Consider the following 22,908-nt stretch of genomic DNA (forward strand, 5'->3'; position numbering starts at 1 on the left):
TTCCTACTGGGCTCCCAAGTCAGGCGCCCACTCAACTTCCAATAGCACCTTCGGCACCCATAATCGTCGAGGGTCGATCAAGCAGATCGAGGAGCAGATCGAGGAGTAGATCGAGAAGACGTCATTCTAGAAGTCCGCGTCGCAGGCGCTATTACTCCAGAAGCCCACGGAGGAGATCAAGAAGTAGGTCAAGGACTAGGTCAAGATCAAGAAGCAGATCAAGACATTCACCAAGACGACGACGCAGCCGACACAGAAGTCCACCAAGACGTAGATCAAGAAGCCGACATCGAAGTGTATCAAGTGATTATGACGGTGGCCGTAGGCGCAGTCGCAGTCGCAGCCGCCGTCGGCGCCGTCGCAGTCCCCATCGTCGTAGCAGAAGTCGTTCTGGAGATTCGTACCGTGCTTACTCACCGCGCCGTAGCTATTCTTCAAGGCGTGGATCCCCTGGCCGCAGTCATCGACCGTTGGAATATGCAGACCGTCCCGGTGAACCTCATTATCCGCCAACTGTTGTTACAGGTCATCCGCCTGGCCTATCTGATCATCCGCTTCCTATCCCCTTCCATGATCCCGGTCGTGAACCTCATACGGTGGTCGTGCCTACCCGCCATTCCCCACCGCCTTCTACGGCATATGGGGCTGTGCCGACGGTTGTAGTGCCACCCAGCCGAAGTCGTAAGTTCTTGTTATAGTATCTCAGAATCTCTCTTTTATTCACTGTTTTTTAGCCTCGCGGTCGTCGTCGTCCTACAGAAGACACGAGCTGCCTGGAGCACCAGTATATATACCTTCTCCACCTGTTCACGAACCACCGGAACAGAGACCGGGCGATGTACCTTATGAAAGCCGTGCTCCTACACGTACGCCAACCCGTATTGCGCATTCGCTGTCTCGTCCTCCAACTCGTGTTCCTTCACCCTCTCCGTCCTCCTCTCCGTCTCACGCTGGTACTCGCATTCATACGCCCGTTGAAGACTACGATGAACCTACATACGTTCCTCATGAACCCCCGTACATTCACAGACCAGGAACGCCTGTTCATGAAGTGCCCATTGGCGCCCAACCAGTTCCTTACGGTGCTCCTACTCCCTCTCATGAACCGCCGATTGTACCTCCCGAAAGCCCTCGTGGACCTCCCATTGTTCCTTATCATGACCCTCATAGGACACCTCCCACAGTTCCTCATGACGATTATTCCAGAGGAGCTAGCGTCTCTCCTAGTACACCATCTGTTCCGGTTGTAGCTCCTCATCCTGAATATGCCGCCGAAGTTCCTCGCGAACCATCGCCACACCAAGTCCCGCCTCCAACTCATGGTATGGCATCCAGGACAGCATCTCATGTGCCAACTCGAGCCCCTTCACCGGCTCCTGAACGGTCGCGTTCAGCGACTCCTAGGCCTCGTTCGGAAACACCTAAACCAGTACCAACTCCAGGTGGTTCGGGAAGTTCGTATCGCAGTATTACACCGCCTCCGGCCCCCATGTCACCAAGAGAAGGTGATATAGGGTCGAGAGAAGGTTATCCAGAGTCTGCAGGAGACATTCCAGGATCGAGAGGTGAGGCTTCTGAATCGAGAGGTCGTGATCAAGAGGCAAGAGCGGAGGATCCAGGGACAAGAAGAGGGGATCAGACTCAAGGCCAGGCGACTCCCGTTATTGATCAAGGGATTGCTGAACGGTTCGCGAATCTTGACGAGTTGGAAAGCAGGCTACAGGATGTCGCGAGACATGCCGATGAGGCAGAGACTGATCGTGATAATCGGTTTATGCAAAGCGAAGGTGAACGTGATCGGATCTTTGGGGATGCGGAGCGGCGTAGGGATGCTGAAGCGCAAGAAGCTCGTGAAGCTCTATTGAGTGCAATTGAAAGTCGACTCGGGGCTCCGCCCCAACCTCCTGCTGTTGAACCTGTTCCCGAAGCCCCTCCACCACCACCGCCACCCGAATCAGTGCGTGAAGATGACGGTCTCTCGCTGCATTCCATCCAGGCCGCGACCCAGGAGGCGATGTCCAGACATTCCGAGGACCTCCGGGATATCGTCAAGATGGAAAGAGATGAAATGAGGGCCGAGTTGGAGAGAGAGAGGGAGCAACATGAACAAGAGCGTGCCCAAGCTCGAGAAGACCTTGAGCGTGCGAGAGCGGATCTCGACGCTGAGCGAGCCAAGTTGGTTGAGGAGAAGGATGCGAGGATCCGCGAATTGGAGAATGAGATGGCTAGGATGAGGGAGGAGATAGAGGCTGAAAAAGCCCAGCGGTCAGCTGAGTTATTGCAGCAGCGTGAAGATGCTAGCAAGGAATTGACAGACGGATTCACTGGATTGAATGCGGGCTTAGAGGCTTTGCAGAATATGATGAACGAGCAGAAGCAGTGCTGTGAAGAAAAGAAGGCAAAGGCTGAGGAAAGGTGGGCAGAGAAAGAAGCGAGGAGGGAAGAGAAGAAAGGTGATACAGCCGAGATGCTCGTTCTGTTGAAGCGGATCGACGAGATGGTGAATGAGTGCCGGGAAGAGCAAAAAGCAGACAAAGAAGCTGCTGCGGGCAAGCCTGGTGAGTGGTTTTCGTGTTTGTATTTTCTCGAGTTTGCGCTGATGATCTGAATAGGTCCTGAGCAAATTATTGAACAACTCAAAGAGCAGAATCGGGAGCAGCAAGATCTTCTGCGATCGCTGTCAGAAAGTGAGTATTGCTTGATGTATTGTTTTACGGATATTAACTTCATTGTTCGTAGCTTGGATGGCAGAATGTGCTAGACACCATCAAGAGACTGTTGATGCGGTTCGCCAAACTGCGAATGAACAAGTACCGTTCAACGTCCAAGGGGTAGGATCATAAAGTTTATCACCGGAAGAATTTATACTGATTTTTCGATATCTGTAGTATCTTGATGAGTTCAGTAAGGCTTTGGCATCCGAGGTCCGTATTTTGCTGGGTGAAGTAGGAAAACTCCGAGAAGAGCGTCGGGGACTTCAACAGTACGTCTCATTTATCGTTTCGTTGATCATCTGCCTAACTAAATTTTCTCAGCGAAATCGGTTTCTTGCTGACCACGAAGTCCAAGTACGGTCCTGGAGGCGAATTTGATGCTGACTGGGCGCCTCCTTCTGCCGCGCCGCCACCGCCGCCACCACCACCACCCGAGCCCATGCCGCCTCCAGAAGTTCCTCCCGCGCGACCTGGTTGGAGGACCGTCAATGTCCGGCCCAGTAAGAAAAAGAAGAGAGATAGTGGACCACCGCCACCTGCTGCTCCTCCGCCTGGACCGGATCCACGCGCCCAAGTACGTTCGTGGGCGCAATGGCAACGTGAGTAGTCGAGTGATTGACGTTTCGAGCACGTGAACTGATTTTTTTTCTCTAGCCGAGCCGGGCTTCGTACCCACTCCTCCCACTATAGAGCCTCAGTTACTCGTCCCTGATCAAGGTAGTCCGGGGTTGTTTGGGCCAAGGTCACCACGAGGTTCGATTCGGCAATGAGTTAGGCGCGGTCTTTGTGCATTTCATTAGATTTTTGCTTTCATCTACGAATTATTTACGTCCATCTCACGACATTTTTTTATACCGTTCATGCTTATACCGGTATGCATTTATTCCCTCATATTATGTTTTTCTTGTCTCGTATGTACAGTGTACACTGCTAAGAAATTTTAATGTTGTTTCCACATCTGACTCCAAGCTGTAAGGACTTATGTTTTTCTGTGCGACATGTGTGGAGATTAAGTGGTGGGCATATATGGTTCCGTCCGCGTTTTGATCAGGGGCCCGGCGCAATCTGACGGGTAATTCTAACTCGGACATATATGATTCCGTGCTACTACTATGACCTCGCACCCATTCCGTTCTGGCCCCCTTCACTTTTCTTCACTGGCCTCGTAGTAATTCCTCAGTAATTCTCCAATTTCTTTGCTGTTCGTCGCTCATTCGTCTCTCCAGAAACATGGCCTTGCTCAAGCACACCATCGTACCCATGGAACTCGTCGACACCATGTTCGACGAGCTCGACGCCCCATCGGATCTCTTTTCTTGCTCTGTTGTGTGTCGTAACTGGCACGCGTTCGCCCAGGCGCGGCTCTTCTCTCGTATTCAGCTCGATTCCAGCTTCGGCAAGCCTCCTGTGAACACTGTACACAAGTTCCACCAGCTGCTCTCGGTGTCGCCGCATATCGCCTCCCACGTCAAGGAGGTGACTATATGCGTGCGGCCTCATGATAGAGACGCCAAACTGCCGTGGATACTATCTAGGCTTTCGAATCTCAGGAGCCTAAAGGTCCGGGGGAGCGGTCGCGTCGTTTGGGAGAACCTGCCTCTGGACGTCCGGGAGGCTTTAGAGACAGCCATGGCCCGTGTCCCCCGTCTTGAACTCAACTCGCTCATCTTCTCCCGCGACATGCAGAATATCTTCTCGTTGTTTGCCAAGTCAACGGTGTTAACGGATCTTGCCCTGTTCCAGATCCTTCCACGAACACCTGTACCCGTAGACACGGATGGTCCTGTGACTCAGGGTATTCGCTTGCGCTCTCTATCCCTCACGCTCAAACCGGAAGTCCTGACGGATACACTGCACGTCCTCAGGACTGGGACGGACGCGTCGGAACTTCGACATTTGGCGGTCCATACGTATTCGTGGTGGGACAACAAACCATTGCAAGAGTTTTTGAAGATCCCTACTCTCGAGTCGCTCTCTTTCGCGCCTGCTTCTCCTCTTTGTGAGTCTTGGCACTTACATTCGTAAATTATTTCGCTAACATTTCGAAAGCATACAATGAATCGGTAACATTTCCCCGCGTTCGTCAAATAAGCCTGACGACATGTGTTTTGTCTGAGCTTCCTTGGTCTCTTTCAAGTGTCGTCGCGTGGTGGACTGAGCTTTTCAGTCAGTCTGATATGAGAATGCTTGAGGAGGTTAGTCTGGAGCTGGTAGCGAAATCTTTGCTGGATCTTGGAGACGAGATGTGGGTGGATCTCGATGCTGCCTTGGTGCGGCTGCCTGTCAGGAAGGTGGTGGTGACCGCTAAACATCCTCGGGTGAGCGCAAAGGCCATCGAACACGCGTTTCCTCAGCTTAGGCGTGCGGGTGTGCTGGACGTATCTGGGAACTGATTTTACTGTACATACTAGCGGATCTTTTTCTTTCGTAGGATATATTTGGGGACTAACTTTTCTCAGGATATACGGTATATTTCGGGTCCATGTTGTTGTAGGATATAATGTAGGGTACATCTCTGGTCTTTTTGTTGTAGGGTATACGCGGTCTTGTCTGTCAATAATACTAATGGTTATTGGGGTCTTCAAATATTTCATTGGCGGTTCGGTTTATATGTTCATGCTAAAAATACCTCGGAGACAAAAAATGTGACTTTCTCGAACTTTCTTAGACTCCTACAGAAGGAAGGGTAAGGTAGAAGGAAGGAAATAGATATGCAAGAGAAAAGTCCGGAACCAATGAGTTTTTGGTTTCCCGGGCCAAATGAACTGAAGAAAGTCAACTCTCTCCGCGTTTGAAAATTTTCAACTTTCAAGACACGAGAAAAAGAAGCTGGCACTAGTCAGCCTCAGCAATGAATCAGCAGTCGAAGCATTCCATGCTGGCAAAACGCTACTGACTACTATGAGTTACAAGTTCCCACTTATTGAACACTCATGCCTTCTTGTGGGATCTTCGGACTTTAGGAGGAAGAACTCAATGATTACATTCAGTGAGTACGACAGTGCTTGAAATCAGAAGCCTCCGCGTGGGTAGAAAATCTATGATTAGTGCGTTATTTTCAGGCATTGGATATGACACGATTATAGACAAGACCGAGAATGTTAAAAACTCGCATTCGATATGTTTCTTCGACAAAAATCAGCCCCCAATCATGGCAGCGAATCCAATTAACGACGACAGCACTTATCGATACGTCAAAAGTTAATCAACTATCATAGCAGTAGAAACATTATGTTCATCAACCTCTTCCAGTAATCGTTCTCTTTCATGCGCGTTCTCGTCCTCTATCCGAGGTTCCATGATTGTATCGACCCAGGCTAGGCCCCAGGCCATATTCCCGGCTTTGGTTCCCCCAAGCACGGGTTTAACTGTATGGTCCACTTCCAGTCGACTTCGCGTTGGCTGTGTATCCGAGCGATCTAGACCGTGCGCGGTTATGGCAGGCATGTACAAGAATAAAACAGAACTCACAGCAAACATTCCCGGTATGAGGCTCGTACACGCCCAAGGGTAGGAGATCATCTGACGAAACTTTCCTCTTCTTCTTCAAAGGCTCAACATTCTCCTCCCTTACCGTTTCCAATCCACCACCAAGCTTCAGTCTGTTCCGTCTCCACTTGGCTAGCTCCTCGTCACTTTCACGTACCCGCTGTGCCATCATCCACATCCAGTTATCTTCCTTCACACCATCTCTGCTGAGGAGACTTTTCCTGACGGCGTTTAACGGTCCGTCACTGAATGGCCCCCAGCCGCTTCCGCCGAATATTGTTGTTGGCCCACCAGCACGATATATTCCTAGTCCTCCACCACCACCGCCTCCACCTTGGGGGTTTGCGCGGTCAGGCCGGGACGCGGTCTCAGCTGATTGAGCGTTTGGGTCAGGAAGGTCTCCGACTAAGTCGCCTGCTTTAATCCCTCGTTCGGCTATCTCTTGAAGGGTCTTTTCTTCATAATAATCGTCTGTCACCCACCTGCCGTCTGTAAGACGCGATTCAGCGGTGCTTTGCGAGTCACGGTAGCTAAACACGTACCTAATACCATCTTGCTTCCATGGAGCTTGAACGCGCTACGCGCCGTGATGAGAGTAACGCTCCTCGTGCGAAGATGTGAGCCAAGTTTTCCTTCTCCAATGAGATAGTCTTTTTCTGGCTGTGTCGCGTTGAGTTTGAATGCGAGAGGATTCCGGCGAAAGTAATACAGGGAATCTCGGAAGCCTGACGTTCGTGCGGCGTCGATGGCGAGCATGTAGAGCCGTTTATCATGACGATTGGGAAGAATAAATGTATTTGCCTTGAATTTCCGTCCTATTTCCTTTGAGTACGCCACCCGGAAACATAACAAACTGACCCACCTCCAAGGAGATTCCCCCATTTATCAATCTTCTCGTCGCCTTTCGGGTCGTCGGGTGTGACGAACTCATCGCCTTCAATGACATAGACCTGTCCTTGTATTTTTCGAAATGGCTTGCCCCCGCCCAGAGGAACAATTTTTCCCTTTGATTCTTCAGCAACTTCAGTATCAACCTCGTCTTCGCCTTCTCCTTCACCACCCGTCCCAGCGTCAACATCGTCCTCACCCCTCTTTGGCAGCTTAATCGTTATCGCCCCACGCGGCGGCCTGCCTCTCCCCCGTGGTCTCCCCCTTCCCCGAGTCCGAGTCGACTGAGCAGGAACAGCAGCAACGCTAGCACCCCGTCCTCTTCCTCGCGGTCGCCCCCGCCCTCGTTTTATGACACGGATCTCGCTTGATGGTGTTGGAGCATCCTCTGTGCCACCTTCTTCATTGTCCGCTTCCTCGGTGTCTCCACCCTCACCCTCGACTTCAACTTCAGCTTCACCGTCGCTCTCCGTTTCGACGAGCTCCTCCGGTTCTGGTTCTGGTGGCGGTGGTGGTGCGCGAGGCTTGATAATTATTTTCGGTAGGCTTCCTGATTTCATGGGTGGTAATTGGGGGTACGAACGTGTCGGATGCTGGTTGGAAGAGCGTAGTAGGCCGCAAAAGCGTTAGACTTTGTTTGCAAGAAGCTGTGACGTAACGCCGTGACCTGTTCTCACGTGCGTGATCGTAATTTCGGCACCGGAGTCCACAAGGACCCACAACGCGTTATCGTTAAGAGTTTCAGGGCTCGAACAGTTAGTTATACGAGCTCAGAGACACACACATTTTGAAACATGCGCCCGGTCAGGTGGTATGATTGAAATAACTATAGCACGAGCTGGCATGAGGTGTTGAAGTGGTGCAAGTGTGGAATCATTGAAATGGCATTGAAAATTGAAATCCAAGACTAGTCTCGTGACATTTTGAAATACGTTCCAAAGCCGTCATCACGACAGATGACGTTCTCATCTCATGGATCCAGCGGCTGAAATTTATACCCGACACCCTTTTCGAACCCTGTCCGATTAGATTGAAGGTAACTCCTAGTACTAATCATTGTGCTGCCCGCTTTCTTTCGTTCTTGCTTTACAATACTTCCATTGCTCTTAGGTTGTGGCTACCCGTATCAACTGCACTCATTAGTTGGCTTGGCTCAAATCTAGTCAGAAGTCAAGATGTCTCTCGAATACTTTGCCATTTGTCATTCTATACATGCGTGAATCGCACCAGAATCATGTTCGTAGCTCTTTAGATAAACTACGCCAGAACTCGCACCGATCGTTCAGCCCATCTGTAACATCTTCCAAATGAATACTGCCAGGCTGCAAAAGCATTCGCTGACTTGCGCCACTCAATGATGTCGTCTGCAAGATAGTCAACATAAATTTGGTCCAGATAACAAGTAAATGTACGGACCACCTGCCAGGTTGGCGCAAATCCGGCCGTCGGTGCTCCTAAAGTAGCAAATGAGGTCCAGTATTCCCTCATAGTCTCGAAGAGTGCTTCGTCATTAGCATCAGGCGTGCGATCAGGTTCTTCTGACGAGAACAGCGCTTGGAGCTCATAATGATGGTAGTCGCCAAGATGAGGATTGTCATAGTGATAAAGATATGCGGCGAGGCCAGCGTTGGCCACGCTTCCAGCAACTAGCATGGCAGTACAGATGTACCTCATCTCCGCATACATCTGTTGCTCCTGCAGTACGAGCGAGTTGCTGTAATCCTCGATGGGATACAACTCAAGTGCCTTGTCGAAAGACTCGGAGGTGAAATTGCCATATTGACCTCGGATGAAATTGTACGTTGTTGTTTCTGTGGCACCCGGTGTAGAGGTGTTCGCAGCTGGATCGGGGAGCTCTGCCGACCAATTTGCTCCTTCGTGGGTATTGGATCTTTTGCTTTCTGTCAGCGTCATAGGGTGGTGCGGTGTTTATAAACGTACCCGTAGAAAACAGGGACCTTTGCAAATCGGCCATTGGTAAACGCCTCTACGGGTCCCTCACGAATAAAAGTACCGTCGACGATTGGGGCGAATGGATACAAAGTCGAGGTTCGTTCATCGATAGTCGCGTTACCCGCCATTGTGAGCACCGTGCTATTTGCAGCTCGTAAGCACGCTAGTGTATCGCCTCCTAGCCCTCCACAACCACTGAAAGAGTAAGTTGGATCATCTCGGTGATAAATGGAGTTATAACGTACGCAAGTGATGCAAATCGTGAGAACAGTTCCTCGGGATAGCTATCATTGTAAAGAGGCATGTAATTCATAGATGGGCTGTCTCCCATGGCCGCGTGAAATAAGCCTTCATTCTCACCGCCATTTGCCATCACCTAGAGTAAAATACTTGAGGCTGGGAAGTAGACACTAAAAGCGGACATTTTACTTGGAACATTGTCGAACCTGCTCCTGCGGACTGACCCCATATGGTCACACGACTGAGGTTACCAACACATTGTTAGCATGATATACAGCTGGACGCGATAAATCGTATACCTCGAATCGCCTCCGAACTGGCCGATGTAACGCTGGACCCACCGAAGAGCAGCACGCTATGCAAGCTCCGTCGGGTGCCTGGTAATCAACTGAACAAACACTCACCTGGTCAAGGAGTCCTGCATTGATCACGCCATCTGCTGCAAGTAGAGAGCCACCTGATTCACCTGCGTGAGCCAACAAGTGAATAGTAAAGCTTTATCGTGACATTTACCGAGAAAGCCAAATTGGCCTAGCCGGTACTCAAATGTCACGAAAACAAACGGATCCGCGGATGACTGCATGAGCCATTCTGGGGTGTACGAGTGCGAATTGCCGCTTTGGTAGCCACCGCCATGGAAAAACACGAAGACAGGCAAAGGATTAGATGTGTTGGTACCAATCGGCACGTAAACCTGCGTATATATTGTCGTTGTTAATGCTGCTAGAGAGCCGTCTATGCGTGCCATACATTTCCGAAGAGACAATCTTCTGATGTTTTCTTGAAATTTATTGTTGATGACTGTGACGTCGAGATACAGGTCGCACCGTACTGTATTACACATTAGTTGATCAACGCGTAACATAGATTGACGTTAAGAAGTTTACTTACGCTGGTAGCATCGACTTCGCCGAGGTGGGTTGTCGGCGGAGAGACGGGCGCACGCCACCTTAGGTCCCCGACAGGTGCGTCAGCGAACCGAACTCCAAGGTAGGATACGATACCAGAGGTATCGTTGGTCGCCCCGTTGAAGGTTCCATCTAGATCGAGGATAATTACAAGGTGATGCCGACGAAAGTCATGAGATACGAACAATCAAGAACGACAGTCGCATTCGACTGTCCTCTTGTGAGCGTTGGGTTGAAGCAGAGGAGTGCGAATAAGGCAAGTGGACCGATGAAGAACATGGCTAACTTGTTGGGGGATAAATGATACAGTGGCCTCGTTTAAATGGGATCCATTGCGAGATCACCTGGTGTGTTTCGTCGAAATCTCCGAGTGTCTAGCAGTGTCAGAGAAGAAAAGCACACGTATAGATAGATAATCACATCTGATCGTGAGTATGGGGAAGAGATATTATTAGCACAAAAAGTGACCTTTTGCCGCATGCCGTGGCGTTTCATTAACGCATTTTCCAGAGAGAACAACAGTTTTATGTAAATGTTCGCAATGGCGAACACAGCGGATAGCTTACTTCAGCGAAGAATTAACAGGGAGTGTTTTCTGAGATTTTTAGTTTAAGCCCTGGAAAGGCGCGCAAGTCAAGGTGAAAGTCCACTTTTTGAATCGACGTATAGTACAGACCCAGCTGACTGAAATCCTGGGGACCTGACAAGATAAGAGCACTATATACCGAGGCAGTGATGTTCTTGAAGCACATGGAACCCATAGAGTAATATCACTAGTTCCCTGACCGAGCAATTGAATGGTACCTCAGTGTGGTATCTCCAGGATAATTGTCAGTCACGGTACTGGCCCTAGTGCCATAAGGATTGAACAGCTCGAGTTCCGTCTGCAGGTGACAGTGGGACAAACCGGCAGGCTCCCATAAATCCATGCAGTTGCCAGTATCATATGAGAGTCAAAATCATTATCGATGGATCTCTTCAAGGGAAAAATGTCACCGCAGCAGAAGATAGAGTAAAAGAGGGAGGTGGGGTTCCAACTTCGGAAGCCGCGATGTTTGGCAAGCGTCTGTTTGGAAAGCCCGGTTCGTGCCGGAGCCGGTTACCGGCCCTTGCCTCCCACCACCACCACCACCCCCTTCCTGCCTCCTCGTCATGCTTCTGAAAAGACTACAGGCTAGATTTCCGATAAGTTTTAGGTCACGGCCCTTCATCTCGCCTATCTGCAGAAGACAGCTGACGACGGAGACGCAGGCAAGGCCCTCGCGTCGTCCACACTATCTGTTTACTGGCATTGTCGCGGGAGTAGGATTATACTTGGGAGGTGCAATTTTCCCACCGCAGGAGCTTGTTTTTCTCTATCCACGTCATGCGCCTGGTCCTCCGTCTGATTTAAACTCGCCCGATGTGATCGCCTATACGGAATCGCTGGAACAGAAGCTGCAGAATCTTCCATTACTGCAGAAAGTCCGAAACGCGGCGGATGCAGATGATTGGTACGAGACACGGCCATATACGAACTTCCCAGAGGAAAGGCGCGTTAACAACCTAACGGCAGGTGCTCTAAGGGGTCCGGGCAAGCTGGCACTTCCACCAGTAGTCAGGGCAAAGAGGGACGAGAGTGAAGCGTGGATATTTGCTCACCTTGGTCGAAGTTTGTGCGGACATGATGGAATCATCCATGGTGGATTATTGGCTACCCTGCTAGACGAGAGTTTGGGTAGACTGGTATATCATTTTCTTCCTCAGCTGAGCTCGTTCGGTGAGCTGACTCTCAAACACCAGGCTATTGTCAATCTTCCTGAGAAAGTTGGTGTCACTGCGACCCTCTCACTCACATACAAGGCTCCTACGATCGCCGATCAGGTCTGCCAGTTCCGTAGAAAAAATCAGTGATCATCTCACATCATAATACAGTTTGTTGTCATCAAGACATCTCTCAAAGAACTCCAAGGGCGAAAGATTACTGTCACCGGACGCATAGAGGATTTAGAGGGAAAAGTTCTCGTTGAGGCATCGTACGTCAGTCAATATCATTTAATGCTACCGTGATTGATGCATATGCAGTGCTCTATTCGTCCAACCCAAATACTCTGGTATGCTGAACAAGAGACCGCTCCATGAAGCACTAGGTATGCCGACGCCCCTTCCGCCTCTCTCGGATGCCGAGAATTTGTAGTCATGAGTATGGTCCTTGTTGTAAGTCGTTAGCTGCCGTGCATTGATGCTGTTTTGACGCATGGACTGCAACCAGGGTCACGCTATTCCGATTATTAGACCGTAGAGTGGGCGATGCAGGCGCACGTTTCACAAGTTCGCAGCTGCATGGACACTTTAGACGATGCACTATTGACGACAACTTTCATATCCTTATAGATCGCACAGATTCCTACGTACTCTTTTTACGATGATCCCATCAACTGGGGTCTCGCTAATTACTTCGGGCAGACCAGTGTTCGACCGAGAAGGGTCATCCCCGGTTCATTACCCTTGAATTCATCTACTACCAGGCAAGACTCAATTTCAAGGGGTGCGTTGCTGCGGACCAACGCCTTGAGCGTAAGCACTTTTTTTATCGAGTCAGAGGTGGTCCATTGTCCTTCTTGATTGATGTGTGTGGTGTATTCATAGCACTCCTCATTGTTCGATCTTTCGGAGTGTGAGCCGGCGGTTGCTCTTCGGAGATACGCGATTCGTGTCGCTTAATCTTCTACTTACGGTTTGGCGCATTGCAAAAAATATCTCATACACGCGCTCACGCGTTGTATCATGATACAACACCCGGCGTTCCTGGAATCAGGGTACGACCACCATCTGCGGGATTTGGCCGCCGCTTGGATTTTCTTTTCTGCGATACCTTCTGCTTCCTGAAATGACTCCTTACACCAACACTCAGAATGCAGTGAGAGTTGATAGCATCGCACGTGGAAACTAATGGTCATGATATACGCTGATATACGCTACTGGAATGTATGATGACCAAGTGCCTGATCTTGTTGATGGGGTTGGTGCACCATATTAAGGAGTATTCCTCCTACTCTGCTTTTTCGGTGTTTGTACTGAAACAGCGGGTTCAGTGAACCCCTAGGAATGTCAGTGCCTTGGATTTTCTAATACTCAGTGCAAGCTAAAACTAAAGAGAAATTTCAGTTACTTACGATGCTGAGAGTAAGCATCTGCCCACCGGTACGATAAACACGGTCTGTGAGGGTCTCCTGAGCTGTGTACTTGCCGACTAGGCCGTCGCAAATCATGATGGTAATCAAACTATCAAAAAAGGGTTCCTGATCCGGTTACGATGATGAACCTGGATGAACTCAAACACTATATATTCGCAGTAGTTTGGAACTAATTACTCATTCGATGCTTAAATGATTCTCACCATCAGCAGCACGAGCCATCAACTCCGGTCACTGGATGCATGAGGAGACACTCTTAACTGCATTGTTTATTTCGGACTGATCTTTTACACCTATGCCCATGATCCCTCCCGCGCCCCTCTCACAAGGCTTGTCATTTCCGCCAAAGGTCTGCCATCTGCTTTCTTTGCGTCCGACCCTTGTTCACTACTGATTTATCTATTAGGACATCCAACCCTATTCTACATCGTTTCGCGCAACCATTTCAACAACTAAGCTGCTTTCTCTCATCATCTTGGAGCCTATGACGCGGAGCCCGTTCAGAAAAACAAGCACAACAAACTCCAGAACCAACACCTCTGAAACCTCTGTCAACTCCAGTTCCAAGCATTCTCACTCCCAGGCAAACTTGTCTACTTCAATACCTGGAATACCAGGCGAATTCCGAGGTCCACTTCAGGTGCTTCCAAATGGTACATGATCATATCAGGTTCTCTGTTTCAGTTGATTTGACTGATGACTGCTTAGGAAGACACCATACCGCTTCTACATCTATTCCCGCGATTCTAGGGGATTTCAGAGGACTAGTTAGGAGTGCGCTCTTCATTGTTGTTTCAAGTATTTCATTTGACGGTATTCCTTAGATGATCATAGGCTGCACACACGATCATCTTCCTCTGACCTTCGGAGCATCATCGCTACTAGTTCCCATGTCGGGAACAATGATATCTTGACCAGCAAAGGCAAGGTTGGATCCTCGCACCGGAAACAGAAGGGCAAACTGTCACTGTCAATACCGCACATAGTTTCAAATTTCCAGGCACAGGAGCGCGAGTCTGGTTTTCCTAGCAGTCCGGACCTTTCAAAAGGCGCGCCCAAGCATGGCTTTCGCATAATAGGGCGCGGAGGTTCGGGATCTTCTCATCTGGTCACGGCCCCTTGGCCGAAAACCCGGAAAAGCGAGCCTTGCTTGGCTCAGACTCGTGGAACTCAGCTCTCTCCGATCGCGGGACCATCACGTCTCCCTCCTCTGCCTGTCAATACTGCGGCTTCTGCGCCGCCGCAAGTCAAGATTCGTTATTCTGGTCGAGGAGGCGCAGGGTCTAAGCTTCGTTCCATTCTTCCCAAACCTCACAAAGAGCATAATTTTGGATTCGACTTCAAGCTTCCAGCGAAGTGGAAAGGAAAAGCCAAGGTTGAGGAGGAGGAGGAGGAGGAGGCCGATAGTACTGCGTTCATCGGGGACTCGGAATCAGACGTTAGCTCGATACACTTCGCGGAGCCTGTTCTGCCGTTGCCGAAGCCTACTTCGCCATCTCGACCTCCTCATGATGATGATGCGTTCGAAGAAGCTATTGATGAAGAACAGCAGTCAATTCCAGAGGTGATAAGGGAACCCGTTGATGTTGAAGAACCAGATACGGTCGCATCGTCACCGATCCCCTCGTCGTCCGGCCTCGAGATGCAACAACGGAAAACGACCAAACTTCTTGGAGAGGATACCCGATACCCAAGAACAGGGTTTGTTTTGGTGCCGAAGAATCACAATCGGGTAATGTCTGGGCGGATTGTAATGCCCTCGCTCCCTCCTCTTCTGCCGATGTCTTCGACGATGCAAAAGAGATCATCCCATCAGCATAGTTTACCCATTGTGATGCCCGACCCTAAACCTGCAAGCACTCTAGGAACCTTCGAGGACCCATGTACATGCGACGATGACCGGTGCGAAGCAGAAACGACGCCAGTCTCCTCCATGATATTTTCCAACTCGCCCTCCCCAGCGTCTTCATTCCAGGATCCCATCGAGGAGGTGCCCTTACATATTGAGCCTGAAGAGCTAGATTGTGCGCTTTTGAGTCTCCGACCAGATTCACCATTCGTGGATTCAATTGCTCCCGTTTCACCGCCGACTTTTGAGCGCGTTATAAGCGAGACTGGGACTTTCGTGTCGATGGTTGAAAAAAAGCAAGGGTGGATGGGGCAGTGGAATCGGGGGAATATCGGGGAGGTCATTAGCGCCCTAAGGGAGCTGTAGGAAGGGTATTGGGGTTTGGGTATCCAGTTGAGCATGCTATTGTTTTACACATTTCTTTTTGAATTAGTTACTGCCATGATTTTATTCTAGCCAGGAATATTCCTCGTATTAGCCCGCGAGTCTATCGTTCACAAGTGTATACTTAATACAAATACATCAGCTTCATCGACCTACTTTAAAAGATGGATAGTCAAGGCTATACGTTACATAACTCGTAGTAAGTTCTTCACGACATAGGACTCCATGGCTACTGTCTTGTATTAGACCGGGATGTATCTGTCATATTGAAAACGGTTGTTAAGAAACATAGGCCATCTCCTCATTTGTCAACAATTGCCCCTGTGGACAGGCTAGTATCAGCGCCGCTTTCGACCAAGCTATCAGGAGAGGATAAGCAGCTCGAAAGCTACGTGGCAGTTGTTGCCGCCGGCAGATACTCAATGGTATTAAAGATGAATCGATGACCGGTGACCCCTTCTACGGGCAAGACGGTCTATCCGTGATGTATGTATTGTTCCTCTCGAGGCCCCACTGTGAGCTCTTTAACGGGTACCTTCATCCCGGTTTGAAATTCGAAAAGGGAAAATTTCCAATGATGAATTGACGCGTGACGTCATCTCTTTCTATCCTTAATTATGTACTACTACCAGCAGCCGAACCTCTTGGCTAAACCATTCTCGACGCTAGTTCGCGTACGGATTCTTTTGCTTCAGAATACTACAAAAGGACTCAGAGACACACGATTAGCGAGATAAAGGAAGGCCAGCTCTATTCTGTTTCTGTTTGATCCGTTTTTTGCGTAGCGCTTGGCTTACGATATGCTCACAGGCCAAGGCAAGTATAGCCACCACAGCTGTCGTACTCTTGTACTTTCAGCTTGGTATAAGTATTTGCATAGCGATTCCATTGGGACTAGACTGCAACCGTTAGTGCGACTGACTGATTTGCCCACAGCTCCGGTCGAAAAAAGTCAATATTCGTACGGTACTGGCTCAAGTTATCATCCACTGACGTAGAAGTATCTATTTCAGGCTTCCTGCGGTTCGTCTTAAGTGATCTGCGTACCATCTCGGAACAGAGCCAAGGTCATCGATCCTACGATTCCATGTGAACAACTTCAAAGTCACGGAGGCGGAGCAGTAATCCCTTCACCATGCATGGTAAGTCATTCTATGAGATTCATATGACACGTGTGTTCTCGACCTTCCTCAACATTTATCATGTCATGGCGGTAGGCAGTGTAGCACCCCCTCACATCTTATCGCATACACTGTAGGACATCTCCGGGGCGCTCTTCGGCCAAGTCTATAATGAATCAACGCACAGTGTTTGTTATGGGGAACCCCTCATGTATGTGTGAAAGACAGTCCATCGCGGTCGACACAGGTGTGAGTCTTGCTCCACTAGAATGCCGACCGAACCAATCAGCAGTGCTGTCGTTTTTCGTTCCTGAAGTGACTGAATCCCTTCTATGAACTAGATCCTGATATCCGAGAAGTCCAAGGTGTTCCCAGAATCTGTTACGGAAGCGATGATCATATTCTGATTAATCGGTGAAGTCCTGTATATTCTAGGGCTGAACTCGGCTTTGTTCGTTGCCTGACAATGATGACAACATGTAACGAATTGATACAATGTCTTCAAAACCGCAGACTACTACAAGCAGCGTTTTCACTTTTCCAAGCTGAAAGACTCAATGCAGAGAGCGCTAGTTCCGCTTCAGGTACGCTTTCTGTATAGATTGTTAGCGAATCATGTGTTTATGGAACGCATACGGAAGGCCCATGTCTGTGGGATCGACCAAGGGTTCAAAGAACCTACAGCGTTCTGATCCCGGTTGTACCGGCTCGTACAGATATCTTCGCTAAAGAACGGCCTCGATATCTATGGCAATTTTCTGTGAGCAGTAAGTAGAACTAACCCTGTCAGCGGGGTGCGAATTTGACCTTAATTAATTCAGTTATTTCAAGCTCCAGATGAATATTTTAGGTTTAGATTGATTGCATCCGTCTAGCCAAGAAAATATCTCTATTGGGTCAACTGATGCCGATTTTCCGCTTGTGGGAGAGAGAAGCTTCGTAAACAAGTGAAAAACTCGCTGATGTAGTATCATCGTGGCAAGTTTCCCTCTTTCCTCCGGTCCCCAGGTCCTAGTCAACATGGTCAACGTCTTTGACCGTCTAAATGCCCATGTATGTTACCATGAACACGTCTCACTACTAAGCACTGACTGATCTTTCAATTGTAGGTAGCTGATTCGTTTGTAGGAAGGTACTTTCGTTTGGAGGGCTCAGGCCATCCCAATGAACGAATCGGATCTCGGTTCACAGTAAGTCAAGATTTCGTATTATTGCTCTTTATCGTTACTAATGCACCTCTTTTTTCACTAGACTGAAATCCGAGCTGGTCTTACAACATGGGTGAGCACCGAGCAAGTATGAACTTGTGCACGAATTGACGGTTGAAACGTGCATCCAGGCTGCGATGGCTTACATCGTGCGTAACGTAGCTTCTCGTAATTTGAAGGACAGCTGGATGGATCCTTCGTTGTCTAGATATCGGTAAATGCGGCGATTCTATCAGACTCCGGGGGTACTTGTGTCTGTACATCCGAGACTGATCCTGTGTGCACTACCGACGTCGCCTATCTGTCTTGCGTCAATGATGTGCGCAATGATCTGATAACCACGACCGCGGCAATTTCTGCACTCGCCTCGGTTCTTGAAGGCTTGCTTGCAAACTTGCCAGTCGGAATGGCCCCGGGTCTGGGACTAAACGCCTACGTTAGTACCAATTGCAATTTATCGATTCAATCTCGGCTTATTTCTTCGCGCATTTTAGTTTACTTATTCCATCGTTGGCTTCCATGGTTCTGGAGTCATCACTTATCGCGAAGCTCTGGCAGCTGTATTTCTCGAAGGGTATGCGTCCCGTTGTGCACCCTCTTACGCTGCTGACACCTCCTTTAGATGGATATTCCTAGCACTGTCTTTACTCGGAATTCGACAATGGCTCGTCAGAATCATGCCCCAGTCTTTAGTTTTAGGGATTGGCTCCGGAATTGGTCTCTTCATTGCGTACGTGATTTTATTTCTTCTCTGATCCAGCCCCATCTCACTCCGAGGATTATGTACATAGGCTAATCGGATTATGTGGGTCGCTCGCGCTTCTATCAGTCAGTTATTTTGTCCTAAATAGCACGCTAATTTATAGCGGCTAATGGACTTGGTGTTATCGGAGGTGATACCACGAACTTCGTTGGACTTGGGGGATGCAAACCAGAAGACTGGATGGAGGGTTTGCCTAATTACTGCGCTCATGGTGTGCTGCAGAGCCCAACGATGTGGCTTGGTATTTTCACTGGGGGGTACGGTACCATCAGTTCTTTCCCTATTGGAGGTACTTACGATGCGCGGTCAGATTTCTAACTGTCCTTCTCATGCTGTATCGCGTTCGCGGCGCCATCCTGATTGGAGTATTCTTGACGTCCATCATTTCATGGCCCAGACCGACCGCCGTTACGTTTTTCCCGCACACCGATGCTGGTGATGTTCTTTTCGACTACTTCAAGAAGGTCGTTACATTCCATCCTCTCAGCAGAGTCGGTAACACCATAAACGTAAGTGAATTAGAAACTCTATTTCAAACATTTTTTAACTTCTCGGGATATTTAGTACAACTATGGGTGCGTGACAATTCATTCTTCCCGTGGCGACTGGATTCCAACGATCCGTTTAGGAACGGCAGAGTATGGTATGCACTGATCACCTTCCTTTACGTCGATATCCTCGGTATGTGGATCACATTCCATCTTCCATCATAGCACTTGATGCTGAACCGCTTCCATTCAGACACCACTGGGTAAGGTCCCGACAATCCTATTCATTTTTATTGAATAATTAATCTGATTGACAGTACACTTTACGCAATGGCCAAGTTTGCTGGGTTACGGGATCCCGTCACGATGGACTTCGAAAATTCTACCTGGGCATACTGTGTGGACGCGTTTTCTATCAGTATGGGTGCGCTAATGGGAACCAGCCCTGTGACCGCGTTCATTGAGAGCGCGACCGGTATAAGTGGTATGATTTTCTTCTTTCCTTTTATTGGAAGACATTCATTGAAAAACGCGTATAGAGGGCGGTAAGACCGGAATCACTGCAATAGTCACCGGATTGGCATTCTTTGTTTCTGTCTTCTTTGCACCGATCTTTGCGTCAATACCATCATGGGCCACTGGAGGCGCACTCGTCATTGTCGGCTCCCTCATGATTCGGAAGTGCGTCATGTTTAAGTATACACTGGTGTTTGGCTTATCTCTTGCTGCAGCGTTCGGGAAATCAACTGGGACTACATTGGTGACAGCGTTCCTGCTTTCTTGACCATAATTATCATTCCTTTGTCTTACAAGTCGGTGCCACTTCTGTTGACGTTCTCAACCGCGCTAACGAAACCTGTAGCATTGCCTATGGCGTCATTACCGGAATTCTATCCTATTTGATCCTCAACGGCCTCCCTTGGGTCATTCGAAGACTCACAAATGACTATATCGTTCCTCCGAACATGGAGAATTCGGAAGAGTGGTCGGTTCCTCCTGGTAGCATGATACCCTCTTGGATGTGAGTTCTCAGCATAATTGGCCCATTTTATCGTTTTCTGACAAGTATCCTGTCACCAGGTTACAACTTGGCGAAAGATTGAACCTCATCGAAAAGCGGTCTGAGTCTCAATCGTCAGCTTCCAGTATGGAAATGACCTCTCGGGAAAATATCAATCAGAGCAGCAAGAGCCTGGAGGGCATCCATTTGGATGTCAAAGGAAAACCATCTGCTATGCAGTACATGCAGCGATAAATCTATACCCACAGTTTTTTATTGGTATTTTTTTTGGACGTGTTGTATAATTTTGTACTACACCCTATATAGGTTGAACTGCGGTCATTTCATTACAAAACATGTTATACTTTTTTTTGAAGAGCCTTCGTAACAGCGATGGACTAAAAAGCTCTGATACGATGTTGAGCTTTTGTTGACAGATTGAAGTTTTAGCGTATTCGGGTTGGGAAATTTTCGGAAGCGAAGTAAATATAAAATAGATCTTGCTATATCTTGCTTGATGGAAAGAATATGAGAAGTTTATGGTTTTAGCCTCGGCGTCGATTAGTTCGCTTCAAAAAAGCTTTACCGGGTTTCTACAAAATAATGAGAATCGATCGAACTTTTTTTCGGCTGCCCAATATAGTAATTCCCCATTTTGGATTCCACCAAATGCATAAGCACTGCGAATTATACCTTCCTGACGTACAACTGGGCTATATTCCTCCGAATTACCCATCAAAGGCTCTGATATCACCACCCGGGCCTTTGGTTTGTGATCCTCATGAATCCGCTAATCTGGTCTGTCAAATCCCAAATCAGCGGTATTTTCTTCATCACTGCAGGCTCCATTGCATGACTTGATGACACCAAAACATTGTGTACTGCTTCGGGAATCAATTCTAAACCATTTATTCTATCATTACTGTTGCTCTTGGTGTTGAGTCGCTGTTGAAAGAAAGCCGGTACCTATGAATTACTATATTGGGCAGCCGAAAAAAAGTTCGATCGATTCTCATTATTTTGTAGAAACCCGGTAAATACATCAACGTTGCATGTGATCGAGACACCACCAAACTCGGTAAGACGGGGCTGTCAGATTAATAGCAGTACTTGCAACCCTCGACAGTACTAGATGTGTGGCAATGAAGCATGTCATGTAAGGGTAGAAATGATAGAGTGCGTTTGAATTGGTCAACAACAACCATCGTCATCGAAGGAAGCCGTTTAAAATATGGAGCGATAAGGACCCGATAACGTTCGCTTCCAAGGAAGGGACGTATATTTTAGAGCAGGGTAAAAACGAGATGGAAAATATAATTGTCCTCATTTAATCGTCCGAGTCTGAGTAGCATCGGGTATCGGTGCTAGCTTCACGATCATCCTAGCGGAGGACAATGTAATGTCAGCATTGAAAGGATGTAGGTTCGCCGGACGTCGCAGATATTTTTGCCCGCAATTGGGTACAACGGTTCGAAAATGTCGGAGCGTTAAGCAAAGCAGTAAGTTCTCTGCCAATGAATTTTTGGCAGAGTATCCATCGTAACACCCAAGGGCCTGTAGCAAGAGGCCGTAGCACATCTGAAGAAGAGTGCCCATTCGCGCCAGTTCGAGATTTCATAAATGTTAACATCTTGAGTTGTGAAATTTTGAAAGGTAGTTCAGCGCGAAAAGTTAAAAGCACCAAACCTCGGTGCTAGATATTGGTCAGAGGTTAATAGGAGATGATACTTGAACGCATAAAAGATACTAGTAGAAAAGCTTGATAAAAAATTATACATATATGATACCTGGAACCTATAAACATGCAAATAAATGACACAGAAGAAACACTTACAGCCAAAAGCATAAGGAACGATATCAACTTCGTACACAGACTAAAGAGAAGTTACGCGTTCCGTCTCCTCCGTCTCTCGCGTTTCTGTGCCACGTAAATGAAGGTCGCCACAATCTCGTCGGCTATTGCAAGACCGTCTGGATTGATGGTCAACTTCGGTGGTCTCGCTTTGGAAAATATCCCAATTGATCCTCTATCATAGGTCGCAACAAGCGTATGGGATCCGTCGTTTTTGACGAGCTGATTCAGTTAGAAACCTGAAAGTGGAACGAATGCATTGAAGGCATACATATATATCCCCCATGTCCTGTTTCCATTTATATGGCTGGCCGTCTGCACCGACCCATGATTCGGACCTAAAGCCTCAGTTTAGGTGTAAATAGCGAGCTAGATGGTTTGCACGCACGCTGAGAATATCCCCATTCGTTGAGGGCATACATCGCGACCCCATACTTGTACGACACTTGCGTCCCATCCATTGAGTTGTATGACGGCCATATCACTCGAAGTAGCGCCAGTGATTTTCTTAATCGTTGTCGTAGATCCGAACAGTTTGAATGGCGTATCGACGTGGTAAGCAGGTGTACCATCTGGTAGAACCAGTATGGTGTTGTATAGACTGTTTTCAAGCAGAGAGAAATCCATGGATGGTCGCAAGGGAAAGGAGTGGAGTGGAGCGCCCTTCTAGCAACGCTTTGATATTCATCTTTGAGGCTGTGCAGAGATCTAGCGGTCTTGTACTGTCTCGACCATACTATCTTCAGATAAAGTTTCCGTTTCTCAAAAAGGATTCGAGTGTGAAGCTAGACCTAGAAAGGCAGGGAACTGGATGGTGGGGGTGACAAGCAATTAAATTCTCGACATTATTATCCAGTTTACAAGTAACATAAATA

At 48.4% G+C, this 22,908-nt stretch overlaps 8 protein-coding genes across 8 annotated transcripts; 5 read left to right on the forward strand and 3 right to left on the reverse strand.

The window, feature by feature from the left end:
• Positions 1–1,127: 1,127 nt before the first annotated feature.
• EV420DRAFT_10322 (uncharacterized protein) lies at positions 1,128–3,697 on the forward strand. Its single transcript, XM_060465411.1, has 7 exons — positions 1,128–1,293; positions 1,418–2,558; positions 2,613–2,687; positions 2,740–2,831; positions 2,889–2,983; positions 3,036–3,313; positions 3,369–3,697. The coding sequence occupies exons 2-7, from the start codon at positions 1,490–1,492 to the stop codon at positions 3,482–3,484; spliced, it is 1,725 nt and encodes a 574-aa protein (XP_060338946.1). The 5' UTR covers positions 1,128–1,293; positions 1,418–1,489; the 3' UTR covers positions 3,485–3,697.
• Positions 3,698–3,944: 247 nt separating this feature from the next.
• EV420DRAFT_1633582 (uncharacterized protein) lies at positions 3,945–5,107 on the forward strand (the record flags this gene model as incomplete). Its single annotated transcript, XM_060476201.1, has 2 exons — positions 3,945–4,713; positions 4,764–5,107. The coding sequence occupies 2 exons, from the start codon at positions 3,945–3,947 to the stop codon at positions 5,105–5,107; spliced, it is 1,113 nt and encodes a 370-aa protein (XP_060338947.1).
• Positions 5,108–5,772: 665 nt separating this feature from the next.
• Positions 5,773–7,961, reverse strand: EV420DRAFT_1741933 (chromatin remodelling complex Rsc7/Swp82 subunit-domain-containing protein). The gene is made up of 4 exons (XM_060480038.1): positions 7,066–7,961; positions 6,746–7,018; positions 6,186–6,692; positions 5,773–6,133 (listed from the first exon to the last, which is right to left on the reverse strand). The coding sequence occupies exons 1-4, from the start codon at positions 7,649–7,651 to the stop codon at positions 5,916–5,918; spliced, it is 1,584 nt and encodes a 527-aa protein (XP_060338948.1). The 5' UTR covers positions 7,652–7,961; the 3' UTR covers positions 5,773–5,915.
• Positions 7,962–8,323: 362 nt separating this feature from the next.
• EV420DRAFT_1633584 (alpha/beta-hydrolase) lies at positions 8,324–10,471 on the reverse strand (the record flags this gene model as incomplete). The annotated part of the gene is made up of 11 exons (XM_060476202.1): positions 8,324–8,455; positions 8,508–8,982; positions 9,033–9,239; positions 9,290–9,420; positions 9,474–9,525; positions 9,584–9,639; positions 9,689–9,741; positions 9,798–9,978; positions 10,035–10,115; positions 10,176–10,324; positions 10,378–10,471. The coding sequence occupies 11 exons, from the start codon at positions 10,469–10,471 to the stop codon at positions 8,324–8,326; spliced, it is 1,611 nt and encodes a 536-aa protein (XP_060338949.1).
• Positions 10,472–11,228: 757 nt separating this feature from the next.
• Positions 11,229–12,279, forward strand: EV420DRAFT_1492744 (Thioesterase/thiol ester dehydrase-isomerase). Its single transcript, XM_060470753.1, has 3 exons — positions 11,229–11,917; positions 11,975–12,055; positions 12,107–12,279. The coding sequence occupies exons 1-3, from the start codon at positions 11,345–11,347 to the stop codon at positions 12,239–12,241; spliced, it is 789 nt and encodes a 262-aa protein (XP_060338950.1). The 5' UTR covers positions 11,229–11,344; the 3' UTR covers positions 12,242–12,279.
• A 1,384-nt stretch (positions 12,280–13,663) lies between these two features.
• On the forward strand, positions 13,664–15,583 carry EV420DRAFT_1633586 (uncharacterized protein; the record flags this gene model as incomplete). The annotated part of the gene is made up of 4 exons (XM_060476203.1): positions 13,664–13,717; positions 13,775–14,021; positions 14,077–14,142; positions 14,193–15,583. 4 exons carry the CDS (start codon positions 13,664–13,666, stop codon positions 15,581–15,583), a joined length of 1,758 nt encoding a protein of 585 aa, XP_060338951.1.
• Positions 15,584–17,742: 2,159 nt separating this feature from the next.
• EV420DRAFT_1633587 (permease family-domain-containing protein) lies at positions 17,743–20,436 on the forward strand (the record flags this gene model as incomplete). Its single annotated transcript, XM_060476204.1, has 18 exons — positions 17,743–17,775; positions 17,832–17,912; positions 17,974–18,003; positions 18,062–18,079; positions 18,139–18,366; positions 18,425–18,504; positions 18,553–18,660; positions 18,722–18,735; positions 18,797–18,950; positions 19,004–19,202; positions 19,258–19,268; positions 19,322–19,374; positions 19,435–19,444; positions 19,499–19,665; positions 19,721–19,862; positions 19,913–19,993; positions 20,044–20,202; positions 20,262–20,436. The coding sequence occupies 18 exons, from the start codon at positions 17,743–17,745 to the stop codon at positions 20,434–20,436; spliced, it is 1,743 nt and encodes a 580-aa protein (XP_060338952.1).
• Positions 20,437–22,066: 1,630 nt separating this feature from the next.
• Positions 22,067–22,660, reverse strand: EV420DRAFT_1633588 (uncharacterized protein; the record flags this gene model as incomplete). The annotated part of the gene is made up of 3 exons (XM_060476205.1): positions 22,067–22,255; positions 22,305–22,371; positions 22,422–22,660. 3 exons carry the CDS (start codon positions 22,658–22,660, stop codon positions 22,067–22,069), a joined length of 495 nt encoding a protein of 164 aa, XP_060338953.1.
• Positions 22,661–22,908: the final 248 nt, after the last annotated feature.

Source organism: Desarmillaria tabescens, assembly GCF_030435595.1.
Source record: "Desarmillaria tabescens strain CCBAS 213 chromosome Unknown EV420scaffold_1, whole genome shotgun sequence".
NCBI lineage: Eukaryota > Fungi > Basidiomycota > Agaricomycetes > Agaricales > Physalacriaceae > Desarmillaria > Desarmillaria tabescens.